The sequence below is a fragment of the Leuresthes tenuis genome, unplaced genomic scaffold, assembly GCF_036924035.1.
Source record: "Leuresthes tenuis unplaced genomic scaffold, fLeuTen1.0.hap1 SCAF_15, whole genome shotgun sequence".
NCBI lineage: Eukaryota > Metazoa > Chordata > Actinopteri > Atheriniformes > Atherinopsidae > Leuresthes > Leuresthes tenuis.
Window position 1 is genome coordinate 22316583 of NW_027325369.1, and position 11989 is coordinate 22328571.

The following is an 11989-nucleotide window of genomic DNA, read 5'->3' on the forward strand; positions in this document are numbered from 1 at the left end:
TGCAAAACATCGGCATGCTGTAGGTATTCTCCAAGTGTGGAGCCCAGAATATATGATTTGATTTGTCATTTGATCATTTTTGAGCATTTACTGTGAAACTGCTACATTTTGTGCTGTGGACCAACGTAGGTATTACATATTCTGGAGTGAAACTGTGCTGCTGTGACAGAATTGTTTAGTAAATTGTTCATACTGGAATAGCAAGAGTATGGCTTCCACTCGAGGGGGGAAGGACAAAGAGTTCAGTTGATTTTATGCTTTCAATTTTATGGGTCCTTGGAGATGACTGGCTGGTCAAGGGGTTCCCAAAGGCTTTCATGTCATAGAGAGCTGCTGAATTGAGTTATAATAGGGAATGAAGTCAAGCCTTTACTAACACACAGATGATTTTCCCTGGTTTAATTAATTTTGCTCAGAGTTACACTCAAATGGCAATTTCTGAGTAGCTTTAGGGAAAATAAATATTGAAGCTTCATACATACTGTTTAGGAGAGAATTTGATTAAACTTAGCGGTGTGGTGGTTAGCACCGTCCCCTCACAGCAAGAGGGTTCCAGGCTCAATGGTTAACAGTTAATGGTCTCTGGGTACTCCGGCTTCCTCCCACCAACCAAAAACATGCATGTCAGGTTAATTGGTGACTCTAAATTGTCCGTAGGAGTGAGTGTGAGCGTGCATGGTTGTTTGTCTCATTTGTCTCTCTGTGGCCCTGTGATGGACTGGCGACCTGTCCAGGGTGTACCCTGCCTTTCACCCAATGACTGCTGGGATAGGCTCCAGCCCACCCGCTACCCAACGGACAGATTGACGGTATAGAAAATGGATGGATGGAGTTTTCAGTGCTGTTGAGTTCAGTGTGCACAATGAAATGCATAGTGCCTATGAGTAGTTTTAAGACTTGTTCAAGTCTTCCACACTTTTTGTTTCAAACTCGCCTTGGAAAAGATTCTGTTCATTTCTCCCTCATCACACAATTTTCCACAAGAACAAAATGAAAATAAATTGCTAGACCTGGTTGGATGGGGAGAGTCAGAGATGCTCTGTTACATTTGAATCCGGATTCAAGCTTTTGCTCCAGGACTTGGACAGAGTTTGCTTGGAGCCACTCCTGTGTCTTCTTGTCTTTATGCTTCAGGTTGTTTTCTTGTTGATGAGCAAAGCTTCACTCACACTCGAGAGGTTCTGATCCCTCACTCTGGCAAATGTTTTTCTTGGTTTCTTCTTTCTTTAGGATTGCCCATTGTCTTTATGCATCCTGCCTCCCCTCCATCCTGACTTGTCTCCTTGATGGTAGCATCTAACTACCGGAGTGATGCTTTCTTGAATTCACTTTAGGCACTTAGATTGAGTCCAGTCAAAGTTTTAAATAAAATTGTGGGTGAAGCTTTTACATGTTTTTGATGAAGATAGGAACATATCAAGAGATTCTATTATATCAGGGGTAACCATGGACCCTGTTAAAGTAAACTATAGCTGTGTCCCAGTGAAAGCCCTGTGTCCTTTACAGGCTACATATGAAGGTTGATTTCGTCAAAGCACTGTGACAAAGTCTGTCTCCTGTCTTTATTTAAATAAATCACTACATTTAATCAGATAGATACTAATCTTAATTAGATACACTCAGTGTAGAGTCATTAGTACTCTGCCTGCATACAATATGAAATGGCCTTTTCTGGGAATAAACCGTTTTGAACTGGGGAGCACAAAGACTGCTCACAGGACTGTGAACGTTGTACCCCAAAATTTCAGTGGTGTCCTGAATCTTATTTCAGTTTCATTAAACCTTGGTTGTTGAGGATGCGTGGTTTGATAGCAGAGCTGACTGAGGCTACTGAGTCTCTGCAGACCACTGAGATTAATGGAGCCATGCCACTGTTTAAATGTAAGACTGGTGTTGCACGACTAATCAAAAAGCCTTTATTAAGTACTGCAATGTATGAGGCGTGGAAATTGAATGATCTGATGAGATTTCTGTCTATCTAAACCTAAGGGTACTTATGTGTACATGTACTCTTCAGCATTAGATAAATAAGCTGGGCTTTTTGTTAGCGCCTATATTACAAATAAATTTAAATCAGCTTAACAAAGGTAAACAAAGTACATTTTACTGGTTTGGTATATTATTTAAAGTTATTTATCCTCCCCTAATATAATTTGAGTGATGATAGAATAAGTATTCACACCCTGAAAAGTACTGCTGACTCCAAGAATAGATGTCCATTTGGAATACATGACATACACATCTGACCTCATTTTTTAATTTTTATTTATCTACCTTTCCCAGTATAAACAGTTTCTAATAATCCTCCACTACACGTCTTAAATGCAGCTTCTTGAGAGCCACAGGGGATGTTATGAAACCAATTCACAGGCTGGGTTGTACTTCCTGCGACTGCTAAGACTTCAGATTAATTCAATTTGGTTCTTGCTGCCATCTAAAGATTCCACAGTCAGAGAGACAGACCACAGAGGAGCAAACTGCTTCACTGAGGCTGTGCATACATCTATACTTGAAGACCTTTGTTCATGTCGCCTTCCCTTGTAAATAAAACGAACCAGATGAACCTCCAGACATAATTGTAATATCAAAACATTCCTCTAGAGATTAATTTGTTGCGCAGGCCAGCCAAATCACAAATTAGGCCTTGCAGTTAAACAGTACACACACACACACACACATAGATTTTATTTCAGTTATACCTCAGCCTTCAGACTCAATCCAAATGTCCTTGTTTCAGACAGAGAGCAGTTAAGTGATCAGAATCGATTTCTAATCGTTTTATTGAAACACGGCTAAGATTTTGTGTAAAATCAACATGGTAAAAATTAAAATCTTACATATGTTACAATATTTTCTGGAATACATAGCATCAGTCTCATTTATTTCTTTACTAGTTGTCACCATCTTTCAAAACGGAGAAATTCTGTCTCCGCAGTACAGTGCTGTGCTTACATTTACTCACGTGATGCCTCATTAATAACAGCGTGTTTATTTCAAGTTGAGTAACACTAACAGTAGACGCCACAGACTAGATGCTACAACACGAAAAGAAAAGAAAAAAAAATTGCAAGGTGTTATGAGATTAAACCGATGAACAACACAGAAAAAAAAAACACACATGAATGGATAAGTATTTAACACTCAGTTGCTGGGGGTAAAGACAGGCTAATGCTTCTCAGGTAATAGAAGGTTGGCCACAACACTGATTTGATATAACACAGCTCCGAATAACCACAGGAGAGACACAAGTCGCCTTTACACAACAAATCAGTTCTTACAGCATTCCGACTATCACTCATTTCTCTGGGCTGTGAGCGTCGTCTTCTTCTTCTTCAGGGCTCTGCGTCTCACCCTCCGTGTCCTCCCCGTTTTGCGTAGGATTTGATTCCGCCGGTTCTTTACTCTCCGATGGCCTCAGAAGGTATTCCAGCTCCTCTGCACTAATGGCCACCTTTTCTGGGATCAGCCATCTCTTGAAGTGTTCGAGAGCACTGAGGAGCGAGGCACACAAACAGTCAGGGGTGTTATGTAGGGCCAAATGCTCCTGGACCCTCTGCCACATACTGTCAGGTGTTTCATTCACGTGGCACATATCAGAGGGAATTTAAAAGAAACTCCTTTAATTTAAAAGAAAGTGATCATAAGAAAGATCACTTTTCACTTGCATGTCCTACCTCTCATCCATGTCAGTACCCTGGAAGAGCTCTGAGGTCTGCGCATCATGCAGGAATCTATCCCAGCATTCTTTCTTAGCTTGAGACAGGGAGCGCAGCATGTCCCTGGAGGTCACGTCACTGGACTGGCCCTTTATCTTCTTCAGACGGTTCTCTGCAGCAAAATGAAGACAAAAATAGTATTTTAGATCTAGCATCAAGATAGGTGCGAGTGCGAGTGTACAGGAATATATAGGTCACTATATCACGCTTTATTCCCCATTTATTACAGCCAATTTCTCCCAACTGTGTCCGACTTTAGTGCTTTGCTCATGTGCCTTTAAAATCCTTGGTGTGCAAAACAACCACGAGGGGTTTTGCTCATGTCTAACATATTGGACACAACATCCCTAAAACTTTTTGTTTTCAGGCACGATTTTCTGCAATTGTTTGTAACTGAGGCTAGTAGATTATTTCAATCTGAGATTAATCACATACTTTTATAAAGAGACCAAAAAAAACACTGTAAGAAATGAACAGCCATTTCACACAATGAGTGCCATTTGTTTGCAAAATATTGCAACATTTAAGCCCTTCTTTAGTCGGTTAACTGGTCTTGCACGTCTTCTTTACATTATAAATTCTTGTATTTTGTCCAAAATATTCTTTAGTCTTGTATTCTTACAAAATAAACAGTTTTAAAGTAAACTGTTATAAAATACAGTTTTATTTCATATAGATTTTGGAGCCTTAGCCTTCCTGCAGGCACCTGTACAACTTAGTGGAAGTAGAAGAACTGGGGTTCTTTTACTAAACTTAAGCAATTCAAATTTTTTATCCTTTATACTTCTACGCCACTAATTTTCAGTGGTAGGTATAGATCACTTTATTTTCACCGCATCTCTCAGGTTAATCTCAGACTCATTTGTATAAAAGACATTCGAAATTGTAAGAAGATCCAACTTGTATTCAACTTAAAGTTAAAAACAAATGCTGGATTGACTGAAAAACTGATTAGAAATCATTCTGAAAGTCATTCAAGCTTTTAAATGTCAAAATTGCAAATGGACTCTTTTTCCATTTCACAACTTGTGCTGCAGCCTGGTATGTTACAGTCTTTGACACAAGCAAAGCTTTTGTGTTCATGCATTAGTAATGATGCTGGAACTTTTTTCATGTTTTTACACTAATTATAGGGCATTTCAGCCCTATAATGAGGACTCTTCATTGTGTTTTACCATTGTTTTTTCTTTGTTATTTATTCCATCACAGCTTGAAATACAGGGAGGCCTACATCAGACACCAGCCCTGCACTCAAGAAAGGGACAGAGAGAAGTTGGAAGCAGGCAAATACCTAGACTGGCTATGTAGATCTCAGAGTCCTCCATGGGTTCCCAATTCGCACCGGACGAGTCGGTATTGGCTCCATTAGCTTGTCCGTGGAGCTGCACTCCTCCTTGCGTGGCTGGACGGAAAGAATCTGTGAACTCCGTGCTGTTCTCAGGAGCTGCCACGGCCTGCACCTCCGGCAGACAGGAGCAGATTTCGGACCACAGCTCACCGCTGGACCGGACCTCCTGACTCTCGAAGTCTTCAATCATTCTGGTGCAGTCACCGAGCTAAACAGATGTCAGAGAACCGTCCAGTTATTTCAAGTAACGTTGGCCTGTTTTAGACCACAACCTTGCTCTTTCGATGGCGTTAAAAAAGACAGCTCTGAGAAACATGTAGTTTTCCACAGATTAAATTAAATCAACGAGATTTAGTTCAACAGCTAAACAGGAAACCAATTTTCTTTATGGATTACTGCTGTCCATATAAAATCCCTCTAAAGCAGCTTGTGATCATAACATTAACAAACTTCAATTGTCTGTGTGATAATCTCGGCACGTTAACTGCTATTTTCGTTTATATATGAAGTTAAAGATAAAAGTTTAGCTTCGTTAGCTAACTGTATCCATGATCGACGATCTGACTATAACAATAGACGGCCCACTACTTTTTACCGACATATGATTGGACAATGAAGCCGCCTATCAAACGTTTTTTTTAAGAGAATTGGATAAATCCCGCCCATATAGAAAAGAGCCGCATCTCATTGGCCAGGTACTGTGGCTGTTAAGAAGGAAATCAGGAAGTAAGTCTTAACTTAAAGGGACTGTGGCCAACTACAAGGTAAACAAGCCTTAATGACCTCTGTTTAATTATTCTATTTAAGAAACACTTCTTAAAGGTAATTCCATAATATTAGCGACTATTTAGTGTTATTATGTATTCATAAAAGAACCGTAGCTTGCTAAGTTGGTTGTAAACCATGAAGCTGGACCAGCTCGCTGGCTAACTGTCAAGTTAATTTCACATTAATTTAAACTGATACACACAGCTCTACCTGCATAGGTGATTAAATGACCTCTTACAAATGGTCTTCTTTGGTACTACACAAAATATACAGCTGGACTGTTAAATAAAGTATTTACCTGTGCGTTGACGATCATGTCGCTGCAGGGAGATCCAGTATCGGAGGAGATGCGAGCGGCGTTGCGCCTGGCAATAGTGGCAGTTCCTATGGGTGTGCTGCTGTCCCGGACCATGGCGTGGATGTCAAGTGGTAAAACACATCCAGAGCTCATCAGCAGGCTGAGAGGTAATAGGCTGCAGTCGAGAACTTGAGTTTTGATGTCTGTGTCGTTGCTATGCAAACTGTTTGCATCATATACAGTTAGGATTCATACTTTGGTTAGGCTGCTGTCAGATGCTGCAGGGGAAACTGGGTTAGACTTGTTGACAAAGTGAGATAAAGTAAAGAGAAATACTTGCATGAAAACAGACTTTGATACAGAGAAGTCATCCTATATCCAATTTATGTCAGTACCCTTTTGTTTTCCTTTCTCCTCCAGATCATGGAGTGATCCGCAGCGACAGAGTTTTTGACGCCATGCTGGCCACTGACAGAGGGCTTTACTCTAGAGACTATCCTTATGCAGACTCTCCACAGACCATAGGTATGCAGCCCCGGAAAAGTTTTCAAATGCGTACAATAATCAACAAACAATATTAAAACCATCCACTAAATATTGCATAGGTTTCCCCGGTGTCACCAACGCAGCTCTGACTAGTCGGGTTGTAGACACAGAAACTTTATTGATATCTATGTTGTTGTCAGAATAGTCTTTTGAATTCTCATGGGGTGCCACATACTTGGATCAACACACTGTGGTGTAGAATAATAGCTGTTTCTTTAGCCCAGATGTGTGCAACTCAGTGTTTTGGTGTTTTCTTATTACAGGCTACAGGGCAACCATCAGTGCACCACACATGGTGAGTAACAAACTGAACTGTGTTGTCAATAACTGAGATGCATTCGGAGGAAATAAATGATTCACTTGTCTATATGTGCACAATCCAACAACATTTTGTTTGTGGTACCCGACAGCACGCACATGCTTTGGAGCTGTTAAGTGACAAACTAACTGAAGGGGCATCTGCATTGGATGTAGGTTCAGGGAGTGGATATCTTACTGCCTGCTTTGCACGAATGGTAAGATTTATATGAACTTGACAGGAATCTTTTAAAATCTTACAATTGACTTACTATTTTGCCCCACAAGTTCCCAAGAAATATACTGCATAATGGAGTGCGGCAGCTGTATTTTTCTGTTATATGTAGATGGGACCCAGTGGCAGAGTTGTTGGCATTGAACACATTGATGAACTGGTTCAAAAGTCGATAAAAAATGTGCAAGCTGATGACCCTGAGCTGCTCTCCTCTGGACGAATCAAACTCATAGGTGAGTCAGGAGATAGCAGAGTCATACCATTCTCAATAATTAATGTTCAAAGTGCGCAGCTATAAATTACTGACCTGCCATGCCCCCATTTGTCTACAGTGAGAGATGGAAGACTTGGCTATCCAGATGGAGCACCATATGATGCCATTCATGTTGGTGCGGCTGCAGCTACTGTTCCCAAGGCTGTAAGGACACACACACGGCTTCCACTCTTGTGAGACTAGATTAGCTCTGAGGTGTACAAACACTTTATACAGTAAGTTAAGGTTAAGAACAAGTTGGGCTATATCTGCTTTGTAGACAGTAATAAGGTGAATCTACAGAAACAGCTTTTTGGAATGTTTTGAGCTGTGAAGGAGCTCCTGACTACTAGATATGACACCTGTGTTTTCCTTATGGAAGCTACTAGAGCAGCTGAAGCCAGGCGGGCGGTTGGTTCTCCCAGTGGGTCCCGAAGGTGGCAGTCAGGTGTTAGAACAGTATGATCGGCAGAGTGACGGGACCTTCCTCAAGAAAGCTTTGATGGGAGTGGTATATGTCCCTCTGACTGACAAGAGGCACCAGTGGCCAGGGTAAGAAAACATCTTAAACCTTGAAATCCCGAGTCATATATTGATGAATCACTTCCATTTGCTGTCCTCCCTTGTTTCCCCAGAGATGAGCTCTGACTGCAGTTTGGTTGCCCCTGCAGGAGGTGGCGCTGGTGCTGTGTCTCTGGGGCCTTGTAGTCCTTGCCAGGTCTCATCGAGCTCCTCTCTTTATGACCTGCTGCTCCACTGGGTTGACACCTAGCAACGTACCAGGAGGATTGTGCTCTGTCTGCTGAAACAGATTGTCTTCCTGGAGAACTAAAACAATGAATGACCGAATAAATGAGCACCAGTTGACTTATTACCCTGTTTCTATCAGCAAGAGAATGATGTGAATGGTTTATCACAGTTGTACACAGTGTTATTTATGGAGAAGCTCGAGAAGTTTAGCAATGACCTATTAAATCCGGGAAAGTGACGGTATTTGTTATGGATGCTTGTAGGGAATCTAGTTGAGTGTTAAATTTGCACATAAACACATCAAGACAAACTCCAGTATAAGCCACTGAATTTTTATAAAAATTTAGCAAGTTTAATAAAGTAGATTTTTCTTCATGCAAAGAATTCTTCTTGCTGACTAGAATATGTCCTTTTAAAAAAGGGGAGATTTGTGCCAAAAACGGAGGCATTTTTAAACTATAAAAATAATGTAATTATGTGCGCAAATCAGATTTATTAATAAAAAAAAAATCATGTTGATCCAATTGATGTCATTCTTGACTAGTTTTGGTACATAAACTTTTCTAATGCTGGACTTTGGTCCAAAGGAAACTATGGTCATTGGAAGCTAAAAGCAAGGTATGAGTAAGACCTAGAAAATTGTTTACATCTCAAAAAAAATTTTTTAATTTTGCCAGTCGCCATGTTTTTTTTAAATACAGAAATACAAAAATATTATAGAATAATATATATAATAAGAATCATAAATAATGTAAATTGTTAAAAAAAATAATTGTATTATAATAATTAGATTATAAGAATTACAACTGGCACATACAGGACTACATTACAACGTCATCACTACGGGCCTGGTCCGCCAAGGACCCCTTGTTTGGCCGCAGTAATGCACGTGAGTGTATCAGGTAGAAGTTTACTGTGTTTCCTCTTCTATCATACGGAAAATAAACGGCTTGTAGATCGCATTTTTCCGTCTTATATCGTCAGTCGATATCTGGGTGGTCCTTTTAATTATCTTAGCTGTCAACAGAGGGGCTTGAAAATGGAGCAAGATGTCACTACAACGGAAAGACCGGCGGACGTAAACACTCCGGTGTCAGCGGAGAAAACAACGGCGACAGAGGCAGCAAAAACCGGTAAGCGCAAAAACGACGTGCCGGACGGACCGGAGACAATTGGCAGGGGTAAGAGGCGGAGGGGAGCGGGAGGGAAAAAGCTCCGTCCGGGTGAGAGATACGTCCCACCACCGCAGAAACGCAACCCGTGCGTCAGCTTCAACCAAGAGCATTTCGATGAGACGTCCTACTACTTCGAGAGCGGGCTGCGTAAAGTGTGCCCGTATTACTTTGATTTTAAAACCTATTGCAAAGGTCGGTGGATTGGGAAAAGCCTTTTGGAAGTGTTTGAGAAGGAGTTCAGAGCTGAGTCTGTTGAGTATTATCAGAACGCGACCAAAGAGGGGCGCATCCGGCTCAACGAGATCCCTGTGGAGGACCTGTCCGTGGTGCTCAAGGTCAGTGATATTAGTTGATCTGTATAGATTTCAGTTTTTTGTAACTAGTGTATGCATGCTGTTTTCATACTCGGAGCAGAATCAGCTGAGGTCGACTTTAAGATAGCATCGCTGCTCTCTATATTTTCATACTATTTTATATATATATTCCATCATGAATGTAAAGTATGTCCACGCTAACAGACATTTTGTTGTCCATGGAATACAAATACATTTCTAGGAAATTGTAGCTCTGCTGGATCATTTCAGTGACAGACAGAAATTGTTGCTTGTGACCTATATTTGTCCAAACCTCTTTTAAAACCAAGTTTGCAATCAAACTACATTTAGAAATGTTGTGATGAACCTGTGGGATCAAATCTCTAAATCTTCAGCCCTGATGCTTGATGTAAGGTGGCAGAAGTTTAATCTTTCATTCACTCTTCATAGAACAATGACCATATAAGGAACACTGTGCATCGGCACGAGCCGCCTGTCGTCGGCAGACCGCTGGACGTTCTGGTCGATGATGGCGAAGTTCTTGTGGTCGACAAGCCTGCTTCCATCCCCGTCCACCCCTGTGGTCGCTTCCGCCACAACACGGTTATTTTCATTCTGGGTAAAGAGCGAGGCATCTCTGAGCTTCACACCGTCCACAGACTGGACAGGCTCACCTCCGGAGTCCTACTGTTTGCCAGGACGCTTGAAACGTCCCAAAAACTGGACCAACTGGTCAGAGACAGACAGGTGCGTTCAGAATTGCTGTCAATACTTTTAACCCAAAAAAGGTGTCGTTTGCCTCTTCAGAGATTTAGTAACTTTTTTTTTTGATCTCTCATTTTCAGCTTGAAAAGGAGTATGTGTGTCGAGTGGAGGGCGAGTTCCCTGAGAGTGAGCTGGTATGTGAGGAGCCGATCCTGGTTGTTTCCTTCAAAATCGGCCTCTGTCGAGTTGACCCAAAAGGAAAGGAGTGCCGAACCGTTTTTCAGAGGCTTAGCTTTAATGGGAGAACAAGCGTTGTCCGATGTTTGCCCCTCACTGGTCGTACCCACCAGATCAGGGTTCACCTTCAGTACTTGGGCTTTCCCATTCTCAATGATCCCATCTATGGTTCCACAGCCTGGGGTCCTCACAGAGGGAAGGGGGGGCTTGTGGGGAAGAGCAACGCGGAGCTGCTGGATGCCTTAGTAGAAGAACATCGCTCTCAGGAAAATTTACGTATGCTAGATAATATGGATGAGTGCCTTGGGGTCGCACAAGAGGCAGAGAAAAGCAAGTCAAATGGTTCTTCTGAACCCAACAAGACTGGAGAAAGTTGTCCGGCACAAACAGATGTTTGCAGTGGTGACGACAAACCAAACAGCATTGAGAGAGTTGACGTGAGCACTAACGACACCCCATTCGAAGGCTCTCAGAATCCTCTACCAACCAACTCAAATGGAGATCAAACCAAAGCAGCCGACTCGTCTCAGAAAAATCCCTCAGACACTCCAGACCACCTCTGTAGCGAATGTAAACTGGTGCGGCCAGACCCCACCGAGAAGGAACTCATCATGTATCTCCACGCTTTACGCTACAAAGGTCCTGACTTTGAATATTCCACACGTTTACCCGATTGGGCCAAAGAGGACTGGGTGGAGGCTGATTAGCGAATGCCGCTCACAGCTTCAGGATTTGATGAGTCTCTGACCAGGAACCCTATAAGCGGGTTTGTTTGAAGGATCTCTGATTTCACTTTGATGTGTTTCTCTGAACAGTTACTCTGTCCATTCTCTTAAGGTGTTATGAAATGCCTTTGTGTTTTGTTTTGCTGCTGTAAGCTTTTCTAGTGGATGGGATTGATTCCCATTCTACTTTCATTTTAATTTCATCCTCGCGGCCTCTAATCCGTCTGCCGCAACAGCAGAGACTTGTAATGAATTAAAAGACGGTGTGCTGGAAAATAAATATTTTATTTCAGTTTTGTGAAAAATGAACAACACTGACAGCTGTATGTAGCAGTGATGGTGCCCTTAACTTTTTTTTTGTGATGAGAGAAAGTCTCTGATTGACCCATTTACATCCGTAAGGCAGGTTAATCTGATGAGTGATCAAAGATGAAGTCCTCACCGATCATTTCTGACTCCACACTTTGAATGAGAACGCTTGGAAAACTGCTCATAGGCACATTTTTTTGTAAATATTTTTTCACCGATGTTTTTCAGGCTAAACAACCATCACTGCCACTTCAACACCTCTAACTTTTATATTAAACATCACCCGAAGGACTATAGATACATCTTGTTTTAC

General features: G+C 41.7%; 3 protein-coding genes across 3 annotated transcripts; 2 read left to right on the forward strand and 1 right to left on the reverse strand.

Moving 5' to 3' along the window:
- Nucleotides 1–2762: 2762 nt before the first annotated feature.
- Nucleotides 2763–6259, reverse strand: ccdc32 (coiled-coil domain containing 32). The gene is made up of 4 exons (XM_072365188.1): nucleotides 6131–6259; nucleotides 5008–5272; nucleotides 3675–3828; nucleotides 2763–3491 (listed from the first exon to the last, which is right to left on the reverse strand). Exons 1-4 carry the CDS (start codon nucleotides 6242–6244, stop codon nucleotides 3296–3298), a joined length of 729 nt encoding a protein of 242 aa, XP_072221289.1. The 5' UTR covers nucleotides 6245–6259; the 3' UTR covers nucleotides 2763–3295.
- pcmtl (l-isoaspartyl protein carboxyl methyltransferase, like) lies at nucleotides 6243–8109 on the forward strand. Its single transcript, XM_072364802.1, has 7 exons — nucleotides 6243–6297; nucleotides 6551–6655; nucleotides 6940–6971; nucleotides 7321–7441; nucleotides 7541–7626; nucleotides 7844–8013; nucleotides 8097–8109. Exons 1-7 carry the CDS (start codon nucleotides 6243–6245, stop codon nucleotides 8107–8109), a joined length of 582 nt encoding a protein of 193 aa, XP_072220903.1.
- Nucleotides 8110–9080: 971 nt separating this feature from the next.
- rpusd2 (RNA pseudouridine synthase domain containing 2) lies at nucleotides 9081–11647 on the forward strand. Its single transcript, XM_072365462.1, has 4 exons — nucleotides 9081–9113; nucleotides 9229–9721; nucleotides 10151–10447; nucleotides 10546–11647. Exons 2-4 carry the CDS (start codon nucleotides 9251–9253, stop codon nucleotides 11347–11349), a joined length of 1572 nt encoding a protein of 523 aa, XP_072221563.1. The 5' UTR covers nucleotides 9081–9113; nucleotides 9229–9250; the 3' UTR covers nucleotides 11350–11647.
- Nucleotides 11648–11989: the final 342 nt, after the last annotated feature.

Coding starts and splice junctions, on each gene's coding strand:
- ccdc32 (XM_072365188.1), bottom strand. CDS start 6,244: ATGGTCCGGGACAGCAGCACACCCATAGGAACTGCCACTATTGCCAGG. Junction 5,273..6,130: donor ACATGATCGTCAACGCACAG/GTAAATACTTTA, acceptor ACATCTGTTTAG/CTCGGTGACTGCACCAGAAT. Junction 3,829..5,007: donor GATCTACATAGCCAGTCTAG/GTATTTGCCTGC, acceptor ATTTTGCTGCAG/AGAACCGTCTGAAGAAGATA.
- rpusd2 (XM_072365462.1), top strand. CDS start 9,251: ATGGAGCAAGATGTCACTACAACGGAAAGACCGGCGGACGTAAACACT. Junction 9,722..10,150: donor ACCTGTCCGTGGTGCTCAAG/GTCAGTGATATT, acceptor CACTCTTCATAG/AACAATGACCATATAAGGAA. Junction 10,448..10,545: donor AACTGGTCAGAGACAGACAG/GTGCGTTCAGAA, acceptor TCTCATTTTCAG/CTTGAAAAGGAGTATGTGTG.
- pcmtl (XM_072364802.1), top strand. CDS start 6,243: ATGGCGTGGATGTCAAGTGGTAAAACACATCCAGAGCTCATCAGCAGG. Junction 6,298..6,550: donor GCTCATCAGCAGGCTGAGAG/GTAATAGGCTGC, acceptor TTTCTCCTCCAG/ATCATGGAGTGATCCGCAGC. Junction 7,442..7,540: donor TGGACGAATCAAACTCATAG/GTGAGTCAGGAG, acceptor ATTTGTCTACAG/TGAGAGATGGAAGACTTGGC.